This window comes from Eumetopias jubatus, unplaced genomic scaffold, assembly GCF_037043125.1.
Source record: "Eumetopias jubatus isolate StellerSeaLion01/CBP00866 unplaced genomic scaffold, mEumJub1_p1.0 scaffold_10, whole genome shotgun sequence".
NCBI classification, from domain to species: Eukaryota; Metazoa; Chordata; class Mammalia; order Carnivora; family Otariidae; genus Eumetopias; species Eumetopias jubatus.
Genome location: NW_028274816.1, coordinates 113,670,835 through 113,695,959, shown reverse-complemented (window position 1 = coordinate 113,695,959; position 25,125 = coordinate 113,670,835). Strand labels below are relative to the sequence as shown.

Here is a 25,125-nt window from a genome sequence, read left to right as displayed (position 1 = left end):
GAGAGAGGGCACACAACAAGCAGGCGGAGTGGGAGAGGGAGAAGCAGGTTTCCCGCAGAGCAGGGAGCCCAATGCGGGGATCGATCCCAGGACCCCGGGACCATGACCTGAGCCGAAGGCAGACGCTTAATGACTAAGCCACCCAGGCGCCCCAAGTCCTTCTAGTCTTATCTACTTACATAATGAACACGTTTTCTTAGGACTTTACATCTATAAAAACAAAAAATAGACCCAGAATCCATGTGGAGCCCTGCCTCATTTAGGAATATTCATCCAGAAAGACTTGGACTAATTAAAAAAAAAAAAAGCACACACCTCCATTTATTTCATTAATAGAATATGTTTCCATGTCCATTTTATTTTCCCTGTTTAATAATTACCAAAATGTGTGCTATTTTGATCTTAATAGTAATGATAATTCAATCAGAAGACCTACAGCATAAGGTTACAAGAAAATAAAATTTACAAAAACATTTTTTTCTCAATGTTTCCACTGACTACAAAGTATTAGCACTTACTAGTCCAGTGACCTTGGGTTAGTAGCTTCATCTCTCTGAACCTTTTTTTTTTTAAAGATTTTATTTATTTATTTGAGAGAGAGACACAGTGAGAGAGGGAACACAAGCAGGGGGAGTGGGAGAGGGAGAAGCAGACTCCTGTTGAGCAGGGAGCCCGCTGTGGGACTCGATCCCAGGACCCTGGGACCATGACCCGAGCCAAAGGCAGACGCTTAACGACTGAGCCACCCAGGCGCCCATCTCTGATCTTTTAAAAAATTCTTCAACATGGGAATACTAATAGTTTATAATTCATATCTTTCTCATGAAAACTAAAGGAATTAATATACTATGGTAGAGAATGGAAATTTAAACGATGTACAATTTATCATTTACTTAGCTAGGGGCTAATGAGAGGGCTTATTTTTATATTTTAAAATATGGATGGTGGTAGGTATTGTATTGCTCAGGTCTCTAAATTCCACGAGGCACATGTAAAGCTCTGATTAATGGTTTTATTTTTAGATTTTATTTATTTGACAGACAGAAACACAGAGAGAGAGGGAACACAAGCAGGGGGAGTGGAAGAGGGAGAAGCAGGCTTCCCGCGGATGCGGGGCTGGATCCCAGGGCCCTGGGATCATGACCTGCGCCGAAGGTAGATGCTAAACAACTGAGCCACCCAGCCGTCCCTAACGGTTTTATTTTATTTTTTTTTATTTGTTTGAGAGAAAGTGAGAGGGAGAGCATGAGGGGTGGTAGGGTCAGGGGGAGAAGCAGGCTCCCCGCTGAGCAGGGAGCCCCATGCGGGACTCGATTCCGGGACTCCAGGATCATGACCTGAGCCGAAAGCAGTCGCTTAACCGAGCCACCCAGGCGCCCCCTAACGGTTTTATTTTAAAACGTGGATATTTACAACACACTAGGAATTGTATCTTTTCCAACTCTTTACAATGAAAAATTTTGTCAATTAAATGTATCGAGAGTTACTGTTTTTTTAAAATTCTCTTCCGTCTAAAAGCAAATATCTTAGAAGACAACTACTGAGAAGTGCATGTTTATCCAGAGAGCTGCCTAAATTCGGACCCTGCGCAGAGCTCAGCGGGAAAGTAATTCACTTAGACTCTTCCCTAGCCCAGTGATGAACAGAATTGAATCCAATCAACCCCGCTCGGCGTTCTTGCGGGTCACGGAGCCTGTAGTAGCCACTTGGAGCCAATAGGGGGCATACGTTAAAAGGCCCCAGGGGGCGGGCCGCCGAGCACGCCTCTCGGTAGCCCAGTGGTGTCTCTCGGCTTCCGTTGAGCATCGGGCAAGATGGCGGCCTCCGAGACGGTTAGGCTACGGCTTCAATTTGATTACCCGCCGCCGGCTACCCCGCACTGCACGGCCTTCTGGCTTCTTGTCGACTTGAACAGATGCCGAGTGGTCACGGATCTCATTAGTCTCATCCGCCAGCGCTTCGGCTTCAGTTCTGGGGCCCTCCTGGGCCTCTACTTGGAGGGGGGGCTCTTGCCCCCAGCCGAGAGCGCGCGCTTGGTACGAGACAACGACTGCCTCAGGTGCGCGCTGCGGCGGGGTTGGCGGTGGCTGGGAGGGCGGCGGGCCGGGGACGCGCCTGCGCACGCCCGGGGCGCCGCGGCCCCTCGGGGGCCGCGCGTGGGGTGGGGGGTGTGGGGTGGGGAGTGGGGGCGGGCGTGGGGTGGGGCTGTCAGGCTGCGCGCTCGTGAACCCAGGAGATGCTGATTGGGCTAGGCAGGTTTCGGGCTCAGGGAGCCGCAGGGTGAGGAGCATCCTTCCCCGGAATGCTTCTGAGCCGGGTGATTGGTGGACCAAACTTGGAAAGACCCTGATCCTGTGCGTGGGCTGGGCGTGTGTTTCTTTCAGCCCTGATTAGGCGGGCGCTCAGCGGGACACTGTGAAGTGCGCTTGGTGCAGATGTGCCTGAGACCCGGCCTTCCCCTGGCGGCTCTCGGGGTCAGGTGCAGGGGACCCAGGCAAACAGGAACAGTCGCGTTTTCTTCAAAGCGTGTGGTTCGTCCTACCGTAGTGCTCCTGCGAGATCTTCTGAGACTTACGGTGTCATTCTTGTCATAACGTGGGTGTTTTGTGGTTCTTTTAAATAGGTATTTGGGACCCTTTGGGTTGTGAATTGGGAAATAAAATAGTTTTTTTTTTAAGATTTTTTTTTATTTATTTATTTGAGAGAGAGAGACTGAGAGAGAGCATGAGAGGGGAGAGGGTCAGAGGGAGAAGCAGACTCCCCACTGAGCGGGGAGCCCGATGTGGGACTCAATCCTGGGACTCTAGGATCATGACCTGAGCTGAAGGCAGTTGCTTAACCAACTGAGCCACCCAGGCGCCCTAAAATAGTTTTGAATATGCTTCTGGAAATTAAAAAAAGTGATACTGAGATGAGTATTAGGGAGCCGTTGTGGTATGACTTGCCCATGTGTGGTTGATTTGTCTCAATAAAATGGTAAGACATGATCATGTCGGTTTGGATTTTTTGACTAATTTATTTAGGGCTTTTATTTTATTTTATTTATTTTTAATATTTTATTTATTTGAGAGAGAGAATGAGATAGAGAGAGTACATGAGAGGGGGGAGGGTCAGAGGGAGAAGCAGACTCCCCGCTCAGCAGGGAGCCCGATGCGGGACTCGATCCCGGGACTCCAGGATCCTGACCTGAGCCGAAGGCCGTCGCTTAACCGACTGAGCCACCCAGGCGCCCTCAGGGCTTCTTTTAAAGCTCAGCTACAATGAAAAAATTCTGGAGTTATGAACCAGGCTACTTCTCTGCTTGCTCTTTGTTGAAAATTCTGTTCCTTAGAACATGTCAGATTTTGTAAGATTTCTTCAGAATATCCAGGAATTCAGTTTGGAACAATAACTACATCTTTGTGTGTGTGTCTCTCTCTTAAAATCAGGAATGCTGTGATTTGTTAAGAGTGTTTTAGCTGTTTCTAAAGACAATTTGAAATAGTCCAAATTTCAAAAAGAGTTCTTTTTCCTTTTTCTTCACTGTAATGGCTCTCCATTATTTCTGCAATTCAGGGACTACTTATTACAATTCAGTTGCAAGGACTGCCTACCCTCCTATTAAGTTTACTTTCTGAACTATTCCCTGCCTAATGAATTAATAACTTGCTGCTCACTAACTGCAGTTATACCTCAATTAATGAATTATCTGGGAATTATACTCTTTATAATGAAGTTAATGTCAAAAGCAACCCATGACAGCTGTCATAGGAAATAAATACAGCACAATGGCAGGCAGAATTTCTCCTAAACACTTCAAATGCACAATTGTGTGTGGTAAGAAATACCTTTGCAGCTGGCTTCGGTGGTAAATGGGGCAGACCTTAGGAAAAAACTGAATTTGGAAAAATTCTTGTATTTTTTTTTAAGATTTTATTTATTTATTTGACAGAGAGAGACACAGTGAGAGAGGGAACACGAGCAGGGGGAGCGGGAGAGGGAGAAGCAGGCTCCCCGCCGAGCAGGGAGCCCGATGCGGGGCTCGATCCCAGGACCCCGGGACCACGACCTGAGCCGAAGGCAGTCGCCTAACCAGCTGAGCCACCCAGGCGCCCCGCCATGTAGTATTCTTTTACATGACCGTGTCAGTTTCTTTAACCAGCCTCTTACTGATGGACCTTTTAGGTTGTTATCTTCGTGCATTTGGGCTGCTATGATAAAAATACCATAAACTGGTAGCTTATAAACAACAGGAATTTATTTCTCACAGTTCTAGGGGCAGGAAGTCCAAGATCAGGGTGCCAGCAGATTCAGTGTCTGGTGAGGCTTGCTTTCTGGTTCTTAGATGGCACCTTCTCACTGTGGAAGGGACTAGCTAGGGAGGGCTATAGGGTCTCTTTTATAGGAGCACTAATCTGGGTCGTGAGGGTTCCACCCTCATGACCTAAGCACCTTGCAAAGCCCCCACCTCCTAATTCCATCACCTTGGCGGTTAGGGTTTCAACATATGATTTTTACAGGGACACAAACATTTAGACCATGGCATCTTTGTTTTTGTTTTGTTTTAAGATTTTGTTTTTAAGTAATCTCTACATCCAGCGTGGGGCCCAAACACAACCCTGAGATCAAAAGTCACACACTCCACCGACTGAGCCAGCCAGCCTGCCCCCCCCCGCCCCCCATGATGGCTGTTTTGTTTTTCAGTGGTACATACTGCTGTAGTGAACATACTTGTATGGCCTTGTGTACTTGGGCAGTGGTTTAGCAGGATACATTCCTAGAAGAGGTACTTTTTGGTCAGATTTTAAAATTTGGTAAGTACTGTCAAATTGGCCTCCAGAAAAGTTGTACGGGTCTGTATTTATGCCAACAATATATGAGTTACTTTTGTTCAGTATCGTGTGAAAGGTAAGAGAGCAAAGTGATTAAGAGTTCAAGGTCTGGAGTCAGAACCCTAGGTTTGAATCATGACTCATTAGCCGTGTTCCCTTGGTCAAGTACCTTAACCTCTCTGAAGGTGATAATGCAGCAGCCAGGCAGGAGGGAGGCTGCAGGGAACTGAGGGGACCCAGAGAGGGTGCAGCTCTACCTTTTCACTCTCCGTCTTGAATTTCACCTGCATTTGGTGGGACAAATTCATTAAAAACCCGCCAGCTCCTGTCCTCACTGGACTAACGATTATTGTGTTGATAAAAGTTAGAGTTCACATTTGGGGAGTACTTGCTCTGAGTCTGGCACTGCTGTAAACATAGATGATAGCTCATCTGAGTGTTGTAATTATTATCACTGTCCCCAGTTTTACAAATGAGAAAGGTTGAGGTAATATCTAAAAATTCTACTTAAAGTGGGAGAAGAAGGATTTGAATCCAGTCTTTTTGGCCTTGGCAGGCAGTGGGTTTGGGGTCTCAGGCTGTGCAGCTGGGCATGGCTGTATTTCCGTATGACAGAATCCTAGAAGTGAAATTGCACATTTAAAGGGAGTGCCTTGCCTTTTGGGGTGCCTGGGTAGCTCAATCGGTTGAATGTCAGTCAGACTCTTGGTTTCTGCTTAGGTCGTGATTTTGTGGGTTGTGAGATTGAGCCCAGCACTGGGCTCCGCGCTCAGTGGGGAGTCTGCTTAAAGATTCTCTCCCTCTGCCTCTCCCCCCACTTGCTTGGGTGCGTGCTCTCTCTCTCTCAAATAAATCTTAAAAAAATAAAGGGAGTGCCTCGCATTTTGATAATACCACCCAGCTTGCCCTGCAGAGTTTGCCTGAACATTGAAGAGTCTGTTTTAAAAATTTCTTGGAATTAAATCTCTTTTATTGCTAATTACATAGGTAATTCTTTTTTTATTTTTTAAGATTTTATTTTTCTACTTGACACAGAGAGAGAGAGAGAGAGAGAGCAGGAACACAAGGAGGGGGAGTAGGGGAGGGAGAAGCAGGCTCCCCGCGGAGCAGGGAGCCCGACGCGGGGCTCGATCCCAGGACCCTGGGATCATGACCTGAGCCGAAGGCAGTCACTGAACGACTGAGCCGCCCAGGCGCCCCTTACATAGTTAATTCACTTCTCTTCATCCAAGGACAGCTACATTTGTTATCTGTGATACAAGTAGAGAAATGAAGGACGTTCCCAGGGAAAGTGTACACCCTGAAAGGAATGGTAACTCAGCAGACCCTAATGAACCATTTCTTATCCTCTGGATGGCAGTTTGTCTCTCATTCTTACTGTGTTCCAAACGGAAATGATTCTCCTCAGGAATAGCATATAGTGAGTGAGGCTGTAACAATCACAGGACCTTTAAGCCAATATCCACAGATCCGATGTCTTCAGAATAGGTGAGGTGATGCCAAGGGCTGCGTTTTGAAAGCGTGAAGGTATTGGGGGCTCGTGAATGGCAGCAGGTGCTGTGTTCCAGTGATTTAGTAAACCACAATGACTGAACTGAGAGTCTTGCAACCATTTTCAAAGTTTGATGGGAAATTTGGTCCTAACTGGTTGCCTCAGAATTGAAGCTTGAATCATAACATTGCTAGAAGTAAAACCAATTTATCAAAAATGTCAGGGGACAGTCCAATATACTACAAGTTCCTCAGTAGTTCTTAGATTCATAGGATGCCAGCCTACTTTTTGCCCATTTGAGAATTACTTCCTTGCTGCTAGATGCTGAGGTCCATCTTGGGAATAGAGAGTCATGTGTTTTTATAAATTAAATCCTTGATCTTGCAGACTTTTATTTCTCTCTTTATCCTGATGTCAGTAGCTTTGATTTTACTTTGATTTGTATGAGTCTGTGTGTTTGTGTATTCTGAAGAATAATTGTGGATGTTTTTTTCAGCTACCACATTGTGATAAATCACAGGATTACTATCCCATAAAAAATTGTTTTTAAATGCCTGTATCTTCTTATTCCCCAATTATACCCTTTTTTTTTTCAAATATGATTATCTAATCTTTCTATGGTCACTAAAAAAACTTGATGAAATATATAGCTGGATATAAATGTATTAAAAGTATAATGTCTGTTTTTAGCAGGCAGTTTTAAGCACCCTCTATGTATTTGACACTGGGGACAGTCCATCATTGGACTGCACATAACAGAATTAGCTGTTGCCAGTTCATGGAACAACAGAGTTTCTTTGCTATGATAATAATTTTGGATGGAGTGTGTTAGGGTTCTCCAGAGAAACAGAAACAATAGGCGATAATAGATATATAGAGAGATAGATATGAACTTGTTATAAGGAATTGGCTCATGAGATTATGGAGGCTGAGGGGTCCCAAGATCCACCGTTAGCAAGCTGGAGACCCAGGAGAACCGATGATATGGTTGCAGTCCAAGTCCAAAGGCTTGAGATCCAGGGGAGTTGATGGTGTTAAGTTCCAGTCTTAGTTTGAGTCTGAAGGCAGGGGAAGGCTGAGGTCCCAGCTCAGACAGTTGGGCAGAGAGAGGGAATTCCATACAGGCCTTCCGTGGATTGGGTGAGGCCCACTCACATTGGGGTGGGCATTCTGTTTGACTTAGTCTACCAATTCAAATGTTAATCTCATCTAGAAACACCTTCATAGACAAACCCAGAACAGTGTTTAACCAAATCTCTGGGCACTCATGGCCCAGTCAAGTTGACACATAAAATAAATGATCACAGAATTGAATTTTACAATGGCTTGTCACTGTCCCAGAGAACATAACTTGTTAGAGCATTTTTTCCTAAATTTCAACAGAATAAAAGTAAAATCTGATTTTAAGAAAAAGCAGCCCACATTTAAAAACAAAAATGGATACTCTGCATTATCACCATTTGGGATAGGCAGTCTAATAGAGTGGAAAGATCGTGAACTTTGAAGTTAGACAAACTGCAGTTTGAATCCCATTTCTGCTGCTTATCCACTGTGGATCTTGGGCGAGTTACATGTCTGAACTGTAATTCTGTGATCTGTTTTAACGTGAAGGATACCTACTTCATGGTGGCATTTAGATTAGAGAAAAGGTCTAGAAAATATTTGGGATGCAGTAGATACACAATACATAAAACTAGTCATTTGAAAGCTGACCATAAGTGATACCATATAGGCCATTTTGTCAAAAAGAGTCTTTTGTCCTTAAGTGATTTGACATTTTTTCATTGCCTGGCGGCAACGATAACACACAACCATCCCACTATATAACTGTGTCCTGGAGACGTGCTTATGAATTACTTACTCACTGCGGCTTTTTCTCTTGTTGTTTTGGTAGAGTTAAATTAGAAGAGAGAGCAGCTGCTGAGAACACCGTGACCATCAAGAATGGTGATGATAGTCATTTATTACCTAAAAAAGCAAAGAAGAGGGCATTTAAGTTGGAGGAGGGTGAAGAAACTGAACTAGATTACAAGAATTCAAAGAAGCATTGGAAGAAGCAAGAGAATAGTAATGATGAGAAGACCTTGGATCTAGAACCAAAAGCTGTCATAGATCTGAGTGTGAGGAAAAAAAGCAAGAGGAAAAACAAAGCCATGTGTAGTGTGGTGGATGGTGATGACGAAGAAACCAAGAGAAAATCACCAAAGAGAAAGGAGAAATGTGAATATAAAAAGCAGACAAAGAACTCCAGGTCTTCCAAAGCACAGACAGTGAAGGACTGGGCCGCCCCGAACTGTGGTCCTCCGAAAGGCTCACCTGCTAGAAACAGCCTGGTCAAAGCCAAAAGGAAAGGTGGCACGGCCATTAGCACAAAAGATAGTCCCATTTCCTCCTCAGAGTCCGAGTCCTACCATGAATCAACCAGCGATGGTCTCAGGCATGTCATCTTGGAGGTCAGAAATTCCTCAGAGAGAATATCAACTGAGTCATCAAAGGAGGGACCCTCTACCAAAAACACAGCTGCAAACAAAGTGGCCGCCAAAACTGGCTTTAACTCTACCGCCGTCAAGGGCAAGACAACCAGAACGTCGTCTTCTAGTTCAGACTCTAGCTCAGAGTCAGATGACCAGTGCACGGTGTCCAAGAGCACCCCGGAGCGCGCTGCCGGGTTCCTGAAGCCAGTAGGCCTCTTTGCAGGACGAGGCTGCCCAGGCCCGGGGCCCTGCTCACAGACTCCCAGTGCTGCCGCGTGGAAGCATTCTGAAGCCAACGGTGCCAGACCCACCCCTCCTGCCCCTCCTCCCAACGTGACTCTCCCCGCCAGTTTGGGAAGAGGTTGGGGGAGAGGAGAGGACCTTCTTTCTTGGAAGGGGGCTAGGGGCCGGGGGATGCGGGGTAGAGGCCGAGGCCGAGGGCAGGCCATTTCCTTTGTGTTAAATAGAAACGCCGAACATCAGAAGCACCAGCAATTAAATGAAATGGTCACAAACTCATCTACTATTATCCAGGCAAGTATGATTTCTCCTAAGCGTACCTCTTCCCCTTCTCCCACGGGGTGCGTCTGGAGTGGGTGTCACGGGTTCGCTTTTTTTCACCAGTAACAGAGTCCCATGACTGATGCTGTTTTTCAGAATCCAGTAGAGACACACAAGAAGGACTACAGTTTATTACCACTGTTAGCAGCTCCTCCTCAAGTTGGAGAAAAGATTGCTTTTAAGGTATATTTTAAAACCACAACAATTACAACAAAAAAGATTATCCTCCCTCCAAATAAACTTACTCGTGAGCAGCTCAGGATTATATATGTAGATGTATATAGACCCTTTCCAGATCATATCTCTCCTCTTCTTGTGCCTGGTACATAGTAGGTGCCTACTTGTGCCTAGCATCCAGTAGGTGCCTACTTATTATTTCATGAATGAATAAAAATGGCTTAGCCCAATGTCCAGAATATAGCAAGTACTCAAAAAAGGCTCTACATATCACCAAGCCCCCCCAACATCCTCCCCCAAACCAAAGAAACCTTTCCCACTGGAACCCCTGTTTTGCCATAGGTTCATGGTAGGGCCCCCAGAGTGGCGGGGTGGGCACCCCAACCCGGCACATTTTCTCAGGGGCGGAGGAGAGGAACCACAAAGTTTGTATATTTGTGGGCTCTTTATTCTTTTGTAGCTTTTGGAACTAACGTCTGATTATTCTCCTGATGTCTCTGACTATAAGGTAAGGCTTTTTATTTAAAACTAACTGTTAGTATTTTGAAGAAGCTAAAGTTGTATTTAGTACTGCTAATATGGATAATTTTGCTTTTTTGGAGTAAATGTTGTAAAGTGGAAAATGGGAACATTATCAAAATGTAAACTTTTTAATAATATCACTGTGGAGCCCCCCCAGTGTTGTTTTCCTTGCACTTGGGGATGAATGTAGGACAATGACGAGGTTTAATTTTTTTAAGTCATTTTTTTCTAACCAGCTTAGACATTTGCAAGCTTATTTGAATGCCACTCCCCCAGGATCGTAAACTTTGAAAGGAAATAATAAATAGCTCTCAGCCAGAAAATTTGATTATTTTCATCATAGGAATCTATTTTATATAATTGTGAATTACTGCAGATTCTTATGGTCTAACATGGCCCCTTTTGCATTATCCATTAACCACAGGTAATTCACAAATATCATCCTTGGAATTTATTCACTAAACATCTGTGTAGGACTTTACGTTGGTATGAGCTTTATCATAGTTCAGTAAAAGCTTAACTCCAGTGGGATTACAGAATCACATGTTTCTTTCCCTTTTTCACCCATTCAAAATTCTGTTAAAATGCATAATTTCTTATTTCGATGTAATGTATGGAATATAAGTCCATTTAGAAAGTAATAATTGATAATGTTAACAAATAATACAGAGAAAGTACAAGGAGATTTGATTTAATCTGAGTTGATACCTTGGAAGACTTTTTTTTTTTTTAAACCTTGGAAGACTTTTAAAATCCTGGTAAGAACCTTTCCTCAAAAGCAGACTAGAAGAAGAATCGGTTCATGAAGGGGTTTGGTAGGTCAGTTGGAGGTAATTGTTTTTTTATCACATTTTTCATCTTAGCCTCTTATTATAGGTGACATATAAGTTATCATCTAAAGCAGGATACTTGTGAATGAAGAAAAGGATTAATATTATATTAATAACTGTCCTGGAAGGAAATATAAATGGACCTGTCTTGGGCAAACTGGGATGTTTTGTCACCTTACGGTAGAAAAGGACTTTAATTCTGTGATATATGGGGAGATAGATAAATATAGAATTCATATGTCCTACAGCCTCTACAAATTATAAGTCTAGGTGATACTTATTTTTTAAAAAAATGCATATTAAGTCAAAGTTGGTCATCACAGTTATTAGCCTGGAACGCTATTTGCTTACTTTCCCGGTATTTTTAGAACTTTCTGGAAATTATTTTCAAAACCATTTGCAGAGTAAAAATCAGTCCCAATTTTTGCTTTGACCTCAAGTGCTGCTATCTAGCTTGATCACTGGCTTGATTCCTGAAGCTTGTCTTCAGAAGTCAAATCTGTCTTCAAAGAATGTAGTCTCCTCTGCTCGGACCCTGTCTCACGTGTACGCACCTACCTGCGGGATTTTAATCAATGGAGGAGACTGAGCGACTCCGCAGAAGTCAGTGCAATGAAGAAAGAATTTCTTTCTTTCTTTTTTTTTTTTTAGATTTTATTTATTTATTTGAGAGAGAGAGAATGAGAGATAGCACGAGAGGGAAGAGGGTCAGAGGGAGAAGCAGACTCCCTGCTGAGCAGGGAGCGCGATGTGGGACTCAATCCCGGGACTCCAGGATCATGACCTGAGCCGAAGGCAGTTGCTTAACCAACTGAGCCACCCAGGCGCCCTGAAGAAAGAATGTCTTACTTACATTTCCCGAGGGAGCAGGGAATGCATGTCATGCGGGCCCCTGGGGGAAAGCGTCCCTGGGGGACGTCATTTGGAGGCAGAAGCAGGAGTGAGGAGAAAGCCTGTGCCAGGGCCTTTATTGGGGTTTCCTTGGGATAAGGCAAGGCAGGATGGGGGAAATAGTTTAGGATTGGCTAGTTTGAAGAATTAGCAGGCTTTGGGCTACAGGGACTGTCCCTAGTTGCGTGGTACTTGCCTCTGGGATGATTTAGACCAGGGAAAATACTGGCTTGAGGTGTGGGAGTTTTATTTCTCCTACAGGTTGATTTATTTAAAAAAAAAAATTTTTTTTTTTTAAATTTTATTTATTTGACAGAGAGAGGCATCAAGAGAGGGGACACAAGCAGGGGGAACGGGAGAGGGAGAAGCAGGCTTCCTGCTGAGCAAGGAGCCCGATGTGGGGCTCGATCCTGGGGTCCTGGGATCATGACCCGAGCCAAAGGCAGATGCTCAACGACTAAGACACCTAGGTGCCCCTAAAAAAATTTTTTTAAGACTTTATTTATTTGAGAGAGAGAGAGCATAAGTGGGGGGTGAGGGGGGCAGAGAGAGAGAGAAGGAGAAGCAGACTCCCTGCTGAGCAGGGAGCCTGATGCAGGACCCTGGGATCATGACCTGAGCCGAAGGCAGACACTTAACCAACTGAGCCACCCAGGTGCCCCTAAAAAAAGTTTTAGTATTGAGATAAAATATATATAATGTAAAATTCACCATTTTAACTGTTTTAAAGTGTATAATTCGGTGGTTTTAGTATATTCTCAATGTTTCACATGTTGGTTTTTGACTTGGACTTTTATTTTTGAAAGGAAGGAAAAATACTAAGCCACAATCCAGAGACCCAGCAAGTAGATATAGAAATTCTTTCATCCTTACCTGGTGAGTCTTCTAGAAAAGAATTTGAAAATTTAGGCTCTTCATATCTACGTTGGTTTCTAAATAGCTTTTATACCCAGGAGCTGCTCTCTGCCTTGGCCTGTGTGACTAACTCTCTCCACTACCCCTGTCGGCACAGAGCAGCCCTGGGGACCCACGCTCCCTCTAGTGGAGGTGTGTGTCCACTAAGGGTTGTTGGAGTTGTTTCCAAAGCTGTTAGGCAAGTTGTTCTTTTTCCTGTAATTATGTAATTTCATAAAAATTACATAAACTGATGAGCACTGATTGCAAAAAGAATTATTTCTATGAAACCCAAACTGAATGCTGACCCAAGAGTGTAACTAAGAAATTTATTGAATTATGGATCTGCCAAAAGAGATTGGGAGGAATCTGGTAAAAATCTAGGAAGATTCTGAACTTAGACTGCCTTGCTAGTGTTTGCATTCTTTCATCCTTTAAAAAAAAAAACAACTCAGAACATGTAATTGTAGAAATTGCAGACATATATTAAGTATATGGTTTATAAAAGAAAGCTAACTCTAATCAGCAGGCTCCTAAGACCTACTCAGCTCTATTTTAAAAGAATTGGTTTCTTTTAAAAAACATACTTTTGTGTGTTAAGTCAAAATAAAATGTCTGAAGTATATGTACATGCATACTCTCACATATTATTTCAAATGTTTCCCTGCTTTATCCCTGATTCATCTCACCTGTTATTGGTTCTAAAATCTGGGAATAAGAGAGCTTTTACTGTATATGGCTTCACTTGGGTTGTGTTGTGGGGATCCCTGGCCAGAGAGCAGGGGAGATCCCTTTTATTAGCAGGCCCTAAGGCAATTAAAATGTTAAGTAAATGATTAGATATAACTTAAATTGGTTTTCCAGCTTTCTTCTGATTAGGTTTTATTTGAAGAAATCTCCCTTCCTAGGAATGGTAGACAGAGAAGTTTGTCCATGGTCAGATTCCATGGACACAGCCTGATCACTGCTTGTCAGGTGATTGGCAGTGAGAGCATCCAGTTAGAACTTTTCTTCTTTGGAGCATCTAGAAGTGGCTTTATCTGTTCACTAATAGAAATACAGGTAGTCCTCGCTTTGCATGGTTCTGATATATATATCTATAGAATCTTTAGTTACCATGGTTTGGTTAAATAACACCAGTTCCCAATGACATTAGGTATGCTGTTAGCTGTGAATAACTGCTAGCTCTTCAGTCCACAGACGACTATGTCAATAACAGGTGTGCATCGTGATCAGCGACCAGTCACGTCGTTTCCAAGTCTCCTGGTGACTGGTCGCCATGTGTCTGTTACTTCATCCCCAGACACACTGCAGCGTGTGTGGTTGTGCTGCCTCCTTGTCTCTCAAGGATAAACCCACATGGCATTTTACAAAAGTGGATGTTGAGGTAGGGAATTGGTCAACAAGGCTGAAAGTACAACAAAGAAACAGAAAGTGATGATTCCGGAGTTGACATCCAAGTGGAATTCAGGTGAAGTGGGGTCAGAAGAAACAGCTGACCGTGCGGGTGTTGGCACTGCAGTTCATGTGAACTTCTTGACATAAATGAGGAAGGATGGTGGTGACAGAGGGATGAAGAGGTCCCCAAAGTGACATCAGCAGAAACGTCACACAGTTGCAAAAAAGAAGCAGAGAAGCTCTAAGAGCTATTTCATGATGATGATAAGAGCTCAAAGGGTAAAATACTGAAAGCTGATGCACACTTAGAAAGGAGTCTGCTGCTTCTGCAAGGTGTGGAAAAGATTCTCACTCGGTGTTGTCGTTACGTGACAGGAAGGCAGGCAAGCGCTGTTCAGACCACCTTGATAATAGCATGTTCTTTTCTTTTTTTTAAGATTTTTATTTTTAGGGGTACCTGGGTGGCTCAGTTGTTAAGTGTCTGCCTTCGGCTCAGGTCATGATCCCAGGGTCCTGGGATCAAGCCCTGCATTGGGCTCCTGCTCAGCGGGAAGCCTGCTTCTTCCTCTCCCGCTCCCCCTGCTTGTGTTCCCTCTCTCGATGTCTTTCTCTCTCTGTCAAATAAAAAAAATAAAATCTTTAAAAAAAAACAAAATGATTTTTTTTATTTTTGTGTCATCTCTACACCTAAGGCGGAGCTCGAACTCATGATCCCAAGATCTAGAGTTGCATGCTCTACCGACTGAGCCAGCCAGGTACCTGGATAAGTTTCTTAACAAAGAAATAGAACACTAATTCTGTGTTTTTGGTGGTTTAGATTACAGTGTACTACGTAAGCATTAGTTTTGCTGCTTTTTATCTCTCAGTACAGTAGAGGTTTTAATGTTTCAACAATTTTTAAAATGTCATGAGACCATCATAATTTTCCCCGTTGATTATTCAGATCGTTCTGCATAATTTCAGCCTGCATGGTCATTTTTATGACCCCACACTACCATACAAAGCGAGGACTGCTGTATTACCAAGTAGTAAGTATGTTTCATTTCTGAGGACAGGGCAAGATAGACAAATTTTGCAGATTCAGATTACCTTTCCCAGCTGGAACATATCAATTATCTTTTGGATTATCTAATGGTTACACATAATCTTTTTTGAGAGTACTAATAACAGTGTATCAAGCTCATTTCTTTCTTCGATGAAAGAGAGATTGTCTCTGATAAATGGCCAAGAAGCTCTTGTCTGCTGTTACAGGGTTTCCTGAGGGTCTCCTGTCACTGAGCACTCCATGCTTTCATGTGTGTACCCGGCCTCCACATCAGTGGACAATTTGTGGTTGTTTTTCTATTGATATAATTCTCTGTAGAGAAACATTTTCACTACTGGGAAATTATTTATTGTCTCTCTTTCCTACCGTCTGGTTTCAGCCATGAAAGAACCTGGGAAGTTTGATTTGGTTTATCACAATGAAAATGGAACTGAGGTAGTGGAGTACGCTGTGACGCAGGAGAAGCGGGTAGGTGCGCTTCTCTTCTTGGGGTCGTTTGTCTGTTCGCTCGACTGGCTGCTGGTGGTCTGGAAGGGGACATGGAGGCTTCCTGAACTGCCTGTATTAAAGTCATAAAAGACCTCGGCCCTGGGATCTCTGGTCTGCCTACAGGGTGGCAGTTTCAGTGCCCAGTACCAGGTTAGGGTGCCGTCTTGGATCTCAAAGAGCCTACATGACGAGGTGCACAAATAACGAAGTTTTATTGAAGACTGTAGAGTTGCATAAAAACATAGTTATGTAAGGGCTTCAGTAGAGAAGCGTAGCGTATTTAAAAACCTTATTGATATATACATTGAGAAAAGTATGTATAGTATATAGCTTGAAGGAGTGTCATAAATGAACATACGCATGTCATCGGCACCTGGGTCAAGAAGCAGAACATTAACAGCCCCCCTGGAAATCTCCATCACGTCTCCTTGCAGTCATTACTATCTTCCAAATGTTACCGTGATTCTGACTTACAACGGCATAGATGGTTTTGAAGAATGACATAAAATGATGATTCTGTCTTTTGACTTCTGTTTAAATCCTTAAGTTGCCATTTTGGGAAATAACCTGGTTTAGGGCTTTTAGGCAGCCGGACTTCCAGAGTTGCTGGCACGGCTATGCTAGCATTAAACGAAATAGAATTTATATTCAAGAAAATGCTTCCTCTTAAGGTGTTTATCTTTGAAATGTTATGGATATTATTCTGTAACTTTCAGTATTGCAAACTAACATTTTAGAAATGTAAACTTGTAGAAACCCTAACCAGACTATGTTTTCCTTTGTCCTTAGGATAGATGACACTCTTAGGGATTTATTCCAAAAACACATTTTTAGGGTCTGTGCTAGGATCAACAGATTTGGCCAAGTCTCCTGAACTTCTTTATTTGCAGCGTATGCCTCTTCACTTTTTTGTTGAAATGTATTCTTGGAAACTACATTGGAAAATTAACCTTGGAATCCTTTCTCTGCCTTATTAAACGGGCTTGAAGCAGAGCTACCGTTCTCTCACACTAGATGGCCCTCATGATTCGTCCACATGGCCGAGTGTTAGCATTTGTTCGCTCTTGGTAAAACATGAACCGCCTCCGAGTTTTAGGCAGCACGGGATAGAGCTGTGCAACTGAGCATAAGGAGTCCACTGATAACCCTTAAAGGCCACCTCTGCCTGTGAAGAGTCTGTGGGCCGCTGAGCCACAGGGTCCTGTTGAGCAAATCCTATTGACCCTGGGTAACCAGCTGCCCCACAACCCAGCCCGGCCCATCCCTACCCTGCTGGAAATGAAGGAAAGGTGCAATGTGTTTAATGTAAAGTGTAGTTGCATTCTAGGTAAACAATTCTTTTACCTTAATTGAATTCAACTTACTGGGACTCAGATCATTCCAGGTCTTCAACCATTCTGCACAAATGGAAATTTACTTAACTGACGTTTTTAACTGACTGAAACCTGTATGATCTCCAAATGAAGCCTCTAAACCAAATATTTTGTGTTTTTCCTCAGATCACTGTTTTTTGGAGAGAGTTGATTGACCCAAGATTGATTGTTGAATCTCCGAGTACCATACCAAGTACAGAGCCTGCTTGAGGATGACCTCTCCACCTCATAGTTTATGAATGTCTTGTTCGTGAAAGTGACTATAACCTGAACTTAAAAAAAAAAAAAAGATTTGAAAGTTGTATGCATTTTTTGTTCACTTTACTGCATAGGAAAAAAATCTACCTCATCATTTAAAATAACGTGGGTGTTGCTTTTTGTAGATCTTTTTTTTTTTTTTTCTCTTCTTCCAGGCTTAATTTCAGGAACAAAATTTAAAACATGACATTCCCTGCAGGCATTGTTACATATCAGTATATTTGGTTTCTTCTTTTTTTTATTTTTTGACCGTCAAGTAGCCATCGTCAGTAGGAGTTTATAACACCAAGTACAAGAAAATGCTGCATATCTTGTCTTAGTAAGTTTTATTAAGTAATGTTTTAAAACATGAAAGCATGTTACTTGACCTAATTTTTTAACATTCGGGTTGTTCCATTAAATATGGAATATCTTATAAATTGCAAGTATTTTATAATTGTAACTGTCAAGGATTAAAAAGTAGCTGGGTTTGTTGGCAGGCAATGAGTTAAGGTATCCTTTCACATTTTTCTCAACTTTAAAATTGAGGATTTTCAGAGCCCTGTGTAGAGCAGTGAAAATAAGACCTTGTGTGTTTGCCTGGGATGAACTGGTGTACCACCTGGGTGAGGGGATCTCCTATGAGTTCAGACCAGGGAACGTGTTATCTTGCTACAAGATCCCAAGCACCTGGCTGAGTGTGCTGGAGTGAGGACTGAACAGAAACTTCGGTTTCTGTTATTATTCAACACAAAGCTAAAATGGCTAAATCTATACTGTGAAAATTGCTTCTTTTTAACAAAAGATCAGGTTCCTCCTTCAGCTTCGCAGATTTTTAAATAAAACCATATTGAACTAAACTTCCATGCTGAGTCATCATGTTTAGTTGAGTATTGCAAATTGCTGTCTTGTTTCACAATAACGCAAGAGATTGAAATGTTCTGGAGAGGAAAAATTTTGCTTTGACTGAAGAGTTTGGTGTTGCACAGTTTAGTCCAATGAGATTCATTAGATCTAGGAGCTGTTGGGCCGGTGATGCTACTTTTAACCTGCATGACATTGATGTGTATCAGATGTGGATTTATTGATTTTTTTCTTTTAAAGATTTTATTTATTTGACAGACAGACAGTGAGAGAAGGAACACAAGCAGGGGGAGTGGGGGAGGGAGAAGCAGACTCCCTGCTGAGCAGGGAGCCCAGTGCTGATGTGGGGCTTGATCCCAGAACCCTGGGATCATGACCTGAGCCGAAGGCGGACACTTAATGACTGAGCCACCCAGGTGCCTGGATTTATTGATTTGTAATGAGAAGTATTACTCCAGAAAGTGTGAGATCAATGTGAATGTTGGGATCTTGGCACTGGGGTTCTTGCATAGCACACTTTCTTTCCAGGGTCTGAAAAACAAATTAAGGTAACTAGTAAGCGCCAACAGGCATATGAATAAATGCTCAACATCATCATCAGGGAAATGCAAATCAAAACCACAATGAGATATCACCTCACACCTGTTAGAATGAATATTATCAAAAAGACAAGAAATAATGAGTGTTGGTGAGGATGTGGAGAAAAGGGAATCCACTGTGCAGCCACTTAGGAAAACAGTATGCCCTATGTTCATTGCAGCATTATTTACAGTAGGCAAGATATGGAAACAAGTGTCCATCGATGGATGAACAGATAAAGAAAATGTGGTATATATATATATGTATGTACTTGTTATTCAACCATAAAAAGGAATGAAATCTTGCCGTTTGTGGCAACATGGATGGACCTTGAGGGTACTGTGTTAAGTGAAATAAGTCAGAGAAAGACAGATATTGTATGATCTCATATATGCAGTCTAAACAATCCCCCCCCAAAAAAAGGAACTCAAATACAGAGGACAGATTGGTGGTTGCCAGTGGTAGGGGGTGGGGGTGGGCAAAACGAGCAATGGGGGTAAAAGGTACAAGCTTCCAGTTATAAAATAAGTCATGGGCATGTAACGTATAGCATGGTGACCGTATTTGAAAGTTGCTAGGAGAGTAGATCTTAAATTCTCATCACAAAAAGTTTTCCGTAACTATGTATGGTGGTAGATGTTACCTGGATTTATTGTGGTTATCGTTTTGCATGAGTGTGTACAAATGAGTGTATACAAATACCGAGTCATATTGTGCACCTGGAACTAACGTTATATGTCAGTTTTACTTCAGTTAAAAAACAATTAGTAAACATTGACTAGATCAAAGGGAAGTGTTGACCTCAGGGTGTGTTTTCTTCAGGTTGTAATCAATTCATGAGTCCCCTTTTTCCTCTGTAGTGGTGTTTTTCAGACTACAGATAGCCTACTAGAAGGGTCATGATGTCAAATTGGGGGTCATGACCTCTTTGAAAGATGCACTAGGATAGAAAAATACTACATTCAGTAAATTTCAGTTTTCTTTATAAAACAGATTGAACCACTGGGTGGCTCAGTTTCGTAGCTAGCTGCCTGCAGCTCAGGTCATGACCCCAGGGTCCTGGGATCAAGGCCCCTGGGGTTCCCTGCTCAGTGGGGAATCTGCTTCTCCCTCTCCCTCTGCCTCTCCCCCGGTTCATGTGCACACGTGCGCTCTCTCTCAAATAAATAAAATCTTAAACCCCAGAATTTACATATAGCTGTGTGTGTACTGGACCACCACGTAAAATGTAGCTGTATTTATTCCTTTTTTTTTTTAAAGATTATTTGAGAGAGAGTGAATGAGAGAGAGCACAAGTAGGGGGAGCACCAGAGGGAGAGGGAGAAGCAGACTCCCCGTTGAGCACGGAGCCCAATGTGGGACTCGATCCCAGGACCCTGGGATCATGACCTGAGCCGAAGGCAGACACTTAACCAACTGAGCCATCCAGGCGCCCCTTGCTTGGAATCAGATCATTGTCCGATGTGGAAACTCTAAACCATACAGTTTATTCCAGGAGTGAGAGAGAAGAAGAGATGAGGAAAGATGCTGGGCAAAAAGCACCTGGCAGAGACTAAGTCTTTCTTTCTTTCTTTTTTTTTTTTTAAAGATTTTATTTATTTGAGAGAGAGAGAGAATGAGAGATAGAGAGCACGAGAGGGAAGAGGGTCAGAGGGAGAAGCAGACTCCCTGCTGAGCAGGGAGCCCGATGCGGGACTCGATCCCGGGACTCCAGGATCATGACCTGAGCCGAAGGCAGTCGCTTAACCAGCTGAGCCACCCAGGCGCCCCGAGACTAAGTCTTTCCCTCACTTGTCCCGGGCTGGTGGTCCTGTGCTAGATGAGGAAATAGCAAGTACTCAGTGGCCAGCCCTGAATATTACAGGATTAGTCTGTGGATTTCAAGTAGTGACGCATCTAACTCCTGTCAACGTAAGATTGAGTAACTTGCCAAAGACCACACAGTTAGAGAAGAAAGCGTCTAGTGTAATTTCAGAGCAGTACTTTTCCCTGAGGTTTTTCAGTGGCTGTCCCTAAAACTCTTGTGTCCTGGACTGACCGTAAGCAGTAGGGTGCTCTCCACACCCTTCCCCCAGGGCCTGTGTCATTGGGAACAGGAAACTTCTGGCTCATGACCTTTCTGCCCCACAACTCAGTTTGGTCTATCTTCAGGTTGTCTGCTCACCATTAAGTTCTTTTTTGTTTTTTGTTTTGTTTTGTTTTTAGAGATTATTTATTTATTTGAGAGAGAGAGACACAGCAAGAGCAGGAACACAAGCAGGGGGAGTGGGAGAGGGAGAAGCAGTCCTCCCGCGGAGCAGGGAGCCCGATGCGGGGCCCGATCCCAGGACCCTGGGATCATGACCTGAGCCGAAGGCAGATGCTTAACGACGGAGCCACCCAGGCACCCCAGTTTTTTTGTTTTTTAATTGTCTGTTTTTTATTATTTTTGTTTCGATTTAAAAAATTATTTTAAAAGAGCTTGATTGAGTTATAAACTGATAACCTAAAAACTGCACATATTAAATGTGTTCCATTTGATGAATCGGAACATATGCATACATTCATGAAACCATCACCACAATTAAGCTAATAAACAGCACCTTCAAAAGTTTCCTTGCGCCTTGTTTTGGTTTTTTGTATGTATGTTAACAACTCTTAACATGAGACCTACCGTCCTAAATTTTTATATAAGTGGAATCATGTAGTATTTGTCCCTTATGCCTGGCTTATTTCACTTAGTATAGCACCCTTCGGTTCATCCGTGTTGTTGCACATGGCAGGATTGCCATTTTTTAGGCTGATAACACTCGCGCTTGTAGGTACCACACTTTTTATCCATTCATGCGTGGATGGATGTTTAGGTTTCTACATCTTAGCTGTTGTAAATAATGTTGCCATGACCATGGTCACGGTTAAATTCTAAACTGCTTTAGCTCTTAGACATTCAACTCTGTATAAAAAGCTGTGACCCTTACTCAACCAGTCCAATATCCCACCGGATCTTTTTTCCCTTCTTGTGACAGCTGCAGGTTCTCCAACTCTGTCCACGTCCCTGATATGACTGATGTCCTCTTTGTTGTCTTCCCTGGGGGCACTGTGTTGTTAACTTATTACCTGCTGACTTTATTTTAGCTACTTCCAAACCTGGATTCGTTGGAGCATTCATTCCCAAACTTTTTAACTGTTCTGAAGGGATGACATCACAAAAACTCGTCCCAGGTGAGAGAACTATGTACTCTCCAAATGTGGGTACTATTTGGTTCTAACTTTTAACTTCCTTATTTACACCTAAAAGAGCTGTTCCAAACTTTCTCCTTCAACCCAAACCCCCCTTCCCCCATGTCAAGTAGACAGCTCTTGCCACTCACCAAGATGAGGGGGCCCGGCAGGAATCCCCTCCCTTCACAGTAATGACTGTACTGGTTGGTTTTTCTTCCTGGGGCTCTGTTGCCAGCACTGGCTCGCAAGGCCTACTGTATCAGTCTAGATCCGATTAGGAGAAAGAAGCCACACAGGAATTCAGACAGGAAAAGTTTAGTTATCAAGAATTACTAACTCTAGAAGATAGCAGGAGGGGAAGAATGAAGGGGAGTAAATCGGAGGGGGAGACGAACCAGGAGAGACGATGGACTCTGAAAAACAAACTGAGGGTTCTAGAGGGGAGGGGGGGTGGGGGGATGGGTTAGCCTGGTGATGGGTATTGAAGAGGGCACGTTCTGCATGGAGCACTGGGTGTTATGCACAAACAATGAATCATGGAACACTACATCAAAAACTAATGATGGAATGTATGGTGATTAACATAAAAATTAAAAAAAAAATTACTAACTAACAGGGACTGGAGTAACCAGGGACCGGCTATAGTAGGAAATGAAGAGGGCGCTAACGGAATAGCAAACGTGAGAAGCAGCTACTCCTGGAGCTGAGACAGAGCCCCCCAGGGAAAAATCCCCAAAACCCCCGCCCCTGGGGCTCTCGTGCTGAGGCCCCCTTGGGAGGTCACGGCCATCCCTCACTGAAGGGCAGAGAAGTCTCTGTGCTGCTGTACTGGCAGAACTTGCTGGAAATCTGCCCTCTCCCACACATTTAATTATGTAGCATTTTAAAGTTACATTTATTAATATTGCCAAATATCTGATCTCGTCAAACCAGTCTCTGAGTATTGGGAAACTGTCAGCTCACTATAGCAGATACGTTTCCAAAATGTATCTGAAAATCCAAATTTTTCTAATTTTTGCCTGAAAGCTCACATTTTTTCACTGGCAACTAACATAGTCAGTTGCTCTTGAAGTGAGAGACTGACTTCGTTCGTTGTCAAGAAGGTGTCTGCCAGACCCATGTCCGAGCGACCACAGGTTGTCTGTCCGTCGGTATTTCAAGTAATGATGGTGTGCCACAGAAGGTGTGGGCCGTCGGGCTCACCACGCAGCACGCCTCTCCGTGGGAAAACCACCGTTCTCTGGTTCGCAGCAGCAAATGTGCCTTCACAGGTCACGATTTCCTAACAGTAATCGTCCCTTCTCTATCAGGGACGTTGCTTCTCTTCCCTATGGCCCGTGTGAGGCCCCGCGGTACGACAGGCTCCCTGCGCGCCGACGCGCTGCAGTTCCCTGCTTTTGCACCATCACCACAGACCTAACGCGCCGACAAGACAACCCCTTCGTGGTTTGGGCCTCACCGGCCCCTGAAAGACGACGCTGAGAGACCTGCTGGCCTCGTGGAAGGAGACGGGTTTTGAAGTCAGGGTTGGGGGCCCCATGTGAGCCCCGAGTCAGAGCGCGTGTCTTCATGACCACAGTGGGCCTGCCCTACCCTTGGCTTACAATGAAAAGTCAAAATAATGTTGGCAAAATGTGACACTATTCAGGAAGGGTTCGTCTACTCTTAAGCCTCTAATCAGACTCAAGAGAGGCTAATTAATAACATTCATTACCACCATTAACATTCAGAAAGAAAAGTCACAACTGAGTATTAGCATGTGATCACCTTGACGGTGGACTCATTTCACTGCAAAAGTGATGTCGATTCAGTCAAAAGGATCTGCTAAACGTGCCTAAAAATCCCGCATGCCGCTGGAAAAATGTTCTTGCATCAACAAGAATGTAGTTACTGTTAGCACCCGGCTGCTCGAACAATCCAGGTGTACCCATGGGAGCCTGACAGCTCTGACAAAGGACTCAAGAGCAACCAAAGCTCTGGCCAAAGTTGTGAGGCCAAACCTTGGGTGCCTACTTGGGGCACTGGAGGTCATATGATGTTGAAGCCAGAAGCCACCTTCAGAATAATGAAGCCCAATCCCCACCCCCACCGCCCTCCTTTTTTTTTTTTTTTTTTTAAGAGATTTATTTATTTATTTTAGGGGAGGAGGGGCAAAGGGAGAGGGAGAATCTTAGGCAAGTTCCACGCTGGGCTGGGCATGGAGCCTGACGCGGGGCTCGATCTCACGACCCTGAGATCATGACCTGAGGCGCAGTCAAGAGTCAGTTGGGTCGCTTAACGGACTGAACCCCCCAGGCGTCCTCTGAATCCCCTTTTAAGCTGACACCAGAGCCAGAGGAAGTGACCCAGCAGAGGCAGTACGGGGTTAGAACATGGGCTCTAACGCGTGCTGGGCCAGTTACAAATTCTGTCTCTCACTCTGCCTCCGAGCAGCCCGGTATCCTCCGTCGGCCTCAGCTTCCTCAGCACCGTGCCCACCGTGCGAGTGTGGCCGGGCCCGCAGGAGAGAACAGCGCCCTGGAGGCATTTAGTGCAGGGCTAGGCGCACAGTAGGTGCTTGTTGAGACATTAGTTGTCATTTGTGTTCATGTTCCCGTTACCGCGCTTGGCCAAGGTCCGGCTCTGAATTTTGGGCAGAATCTCAAAATTTTTTTGAATTTATCTTAATTTTTAAATTTTATTTTCATCTGTTAGAAACAACTCGCGCCATAGTTCATACTCCAGCTGCCATGTTTAGATGTTCCTTAATTACATCTTTATTTTATGTTATGTTTTAAGGATTTTATTTATTTCAGAGAGAGAGCGAGCGCGCGTGCCGGCCCGTCTGCTGCTGTGCTGAGTCTGCCAAAGCCTGGTTGAGCCGTAAGGGAAGGTATGGGTGGGTTGGGGACCTTGCTGCTCCCGTGGGTCTGCAGATTAGCAGCCTCTGCCTCCCGGGAGCTGATTAGGAAAACAGGGTCCCAGCCCCACCAGACCTGCTGGGTCGGAGGCTGGATTGGCAGAATCCCACGTGACGCATGCACAGGAAGTTCTGGGACGTGCCGAGTTAGGGGAGGACACAGTTGGGACGTTGGCTCTGTTCCCTGCTCATCAGACTCATGCAAGTTACCCTTGCTTGACTAAACCTGGTCTCCGTGAGGTTTTTCTTGGGGGGCTGACCTGGCAAACCTGAGATTCTCTTTCATTGTAGAGGGGAAAAGGGAGTGACACAGCTGCTCCAACAAAGAGCTGGCTCAGGGCTCTCAGAAGGATAAGGGTTTTATTTTTTTATTATTTAAAATTTTTTT

General features: G+C 43.9%; 1 protein-coding gene across 2 annotated transcripts; it reads left to right on the top strand.

Annotated features, from left to right (window-relative positions):
* The first annotated feature begins 1,808 nt into the window (after window positions 1-1,808).
* On the top strand, window positions 1,809-18,054 carry COIL (coilin). 2 transcript variants are annotated; one of them, XM_028093013.2, is made up of 7 exons: window positions 1,809-2,059; window positions 8,198-9,311; window positions 9,435-9,521; window positions 9,976-10,023; window positions 12,565-12,634; window positions 15,475-15,563; window positions 17,084-18,054. In XM_028093013.2, exons 1-7 carry the CDS (start codon window positions 1,815-1,817, stop codon window positions 17,165-17,167), a joined length of 1,737 nt encoding a protein of 578 aa, XP_027948814.1. In that variant the 5' UTR covers window positions 1,809-1,814; the 3' UTR covers window positions 17,168-18,054. The 2 variants fall into 2 exon arrangements, with proteins under 2 accessions (XP_027948814.1, XP_027948815.1); XM_028093014.2 differs by lacking the exons at window positions 12,565-12,634; window positions 17,084-18,054 and having other exon boundaries at window positions 15,475-15,554.
* Window positions 18,055-25,125: the final 7,071 nt, after the last annotated feature.

What these genes read in the sequence shown, in the direction of transcription:
- COIL (XM_028093013.2), top strand. Translation starts at nt 1,815, where the DNA reads ATGGCGGCCTCCGAGACGGTTAGGCTACGGCTTCAATTTGATTACCCG. An exon ending in ACTCATCTACTATTATCCAG is followed by an intron (nt 9,312 to 9,434) that starts GCAAGTATGATT and finishes GCTGTTTTTCAG; the next exon opens with AATCCAGTAGAGACACACAA. An exon ending in GAGAAAAGATTGCTTTTAAG is followed by an intron (nt 9,522 to 9,975) that starts GTATATTTTAAA and finishes ATTCTTTTGTAG; the next exon opens with CTTTTGGAACTAACGTCTGA.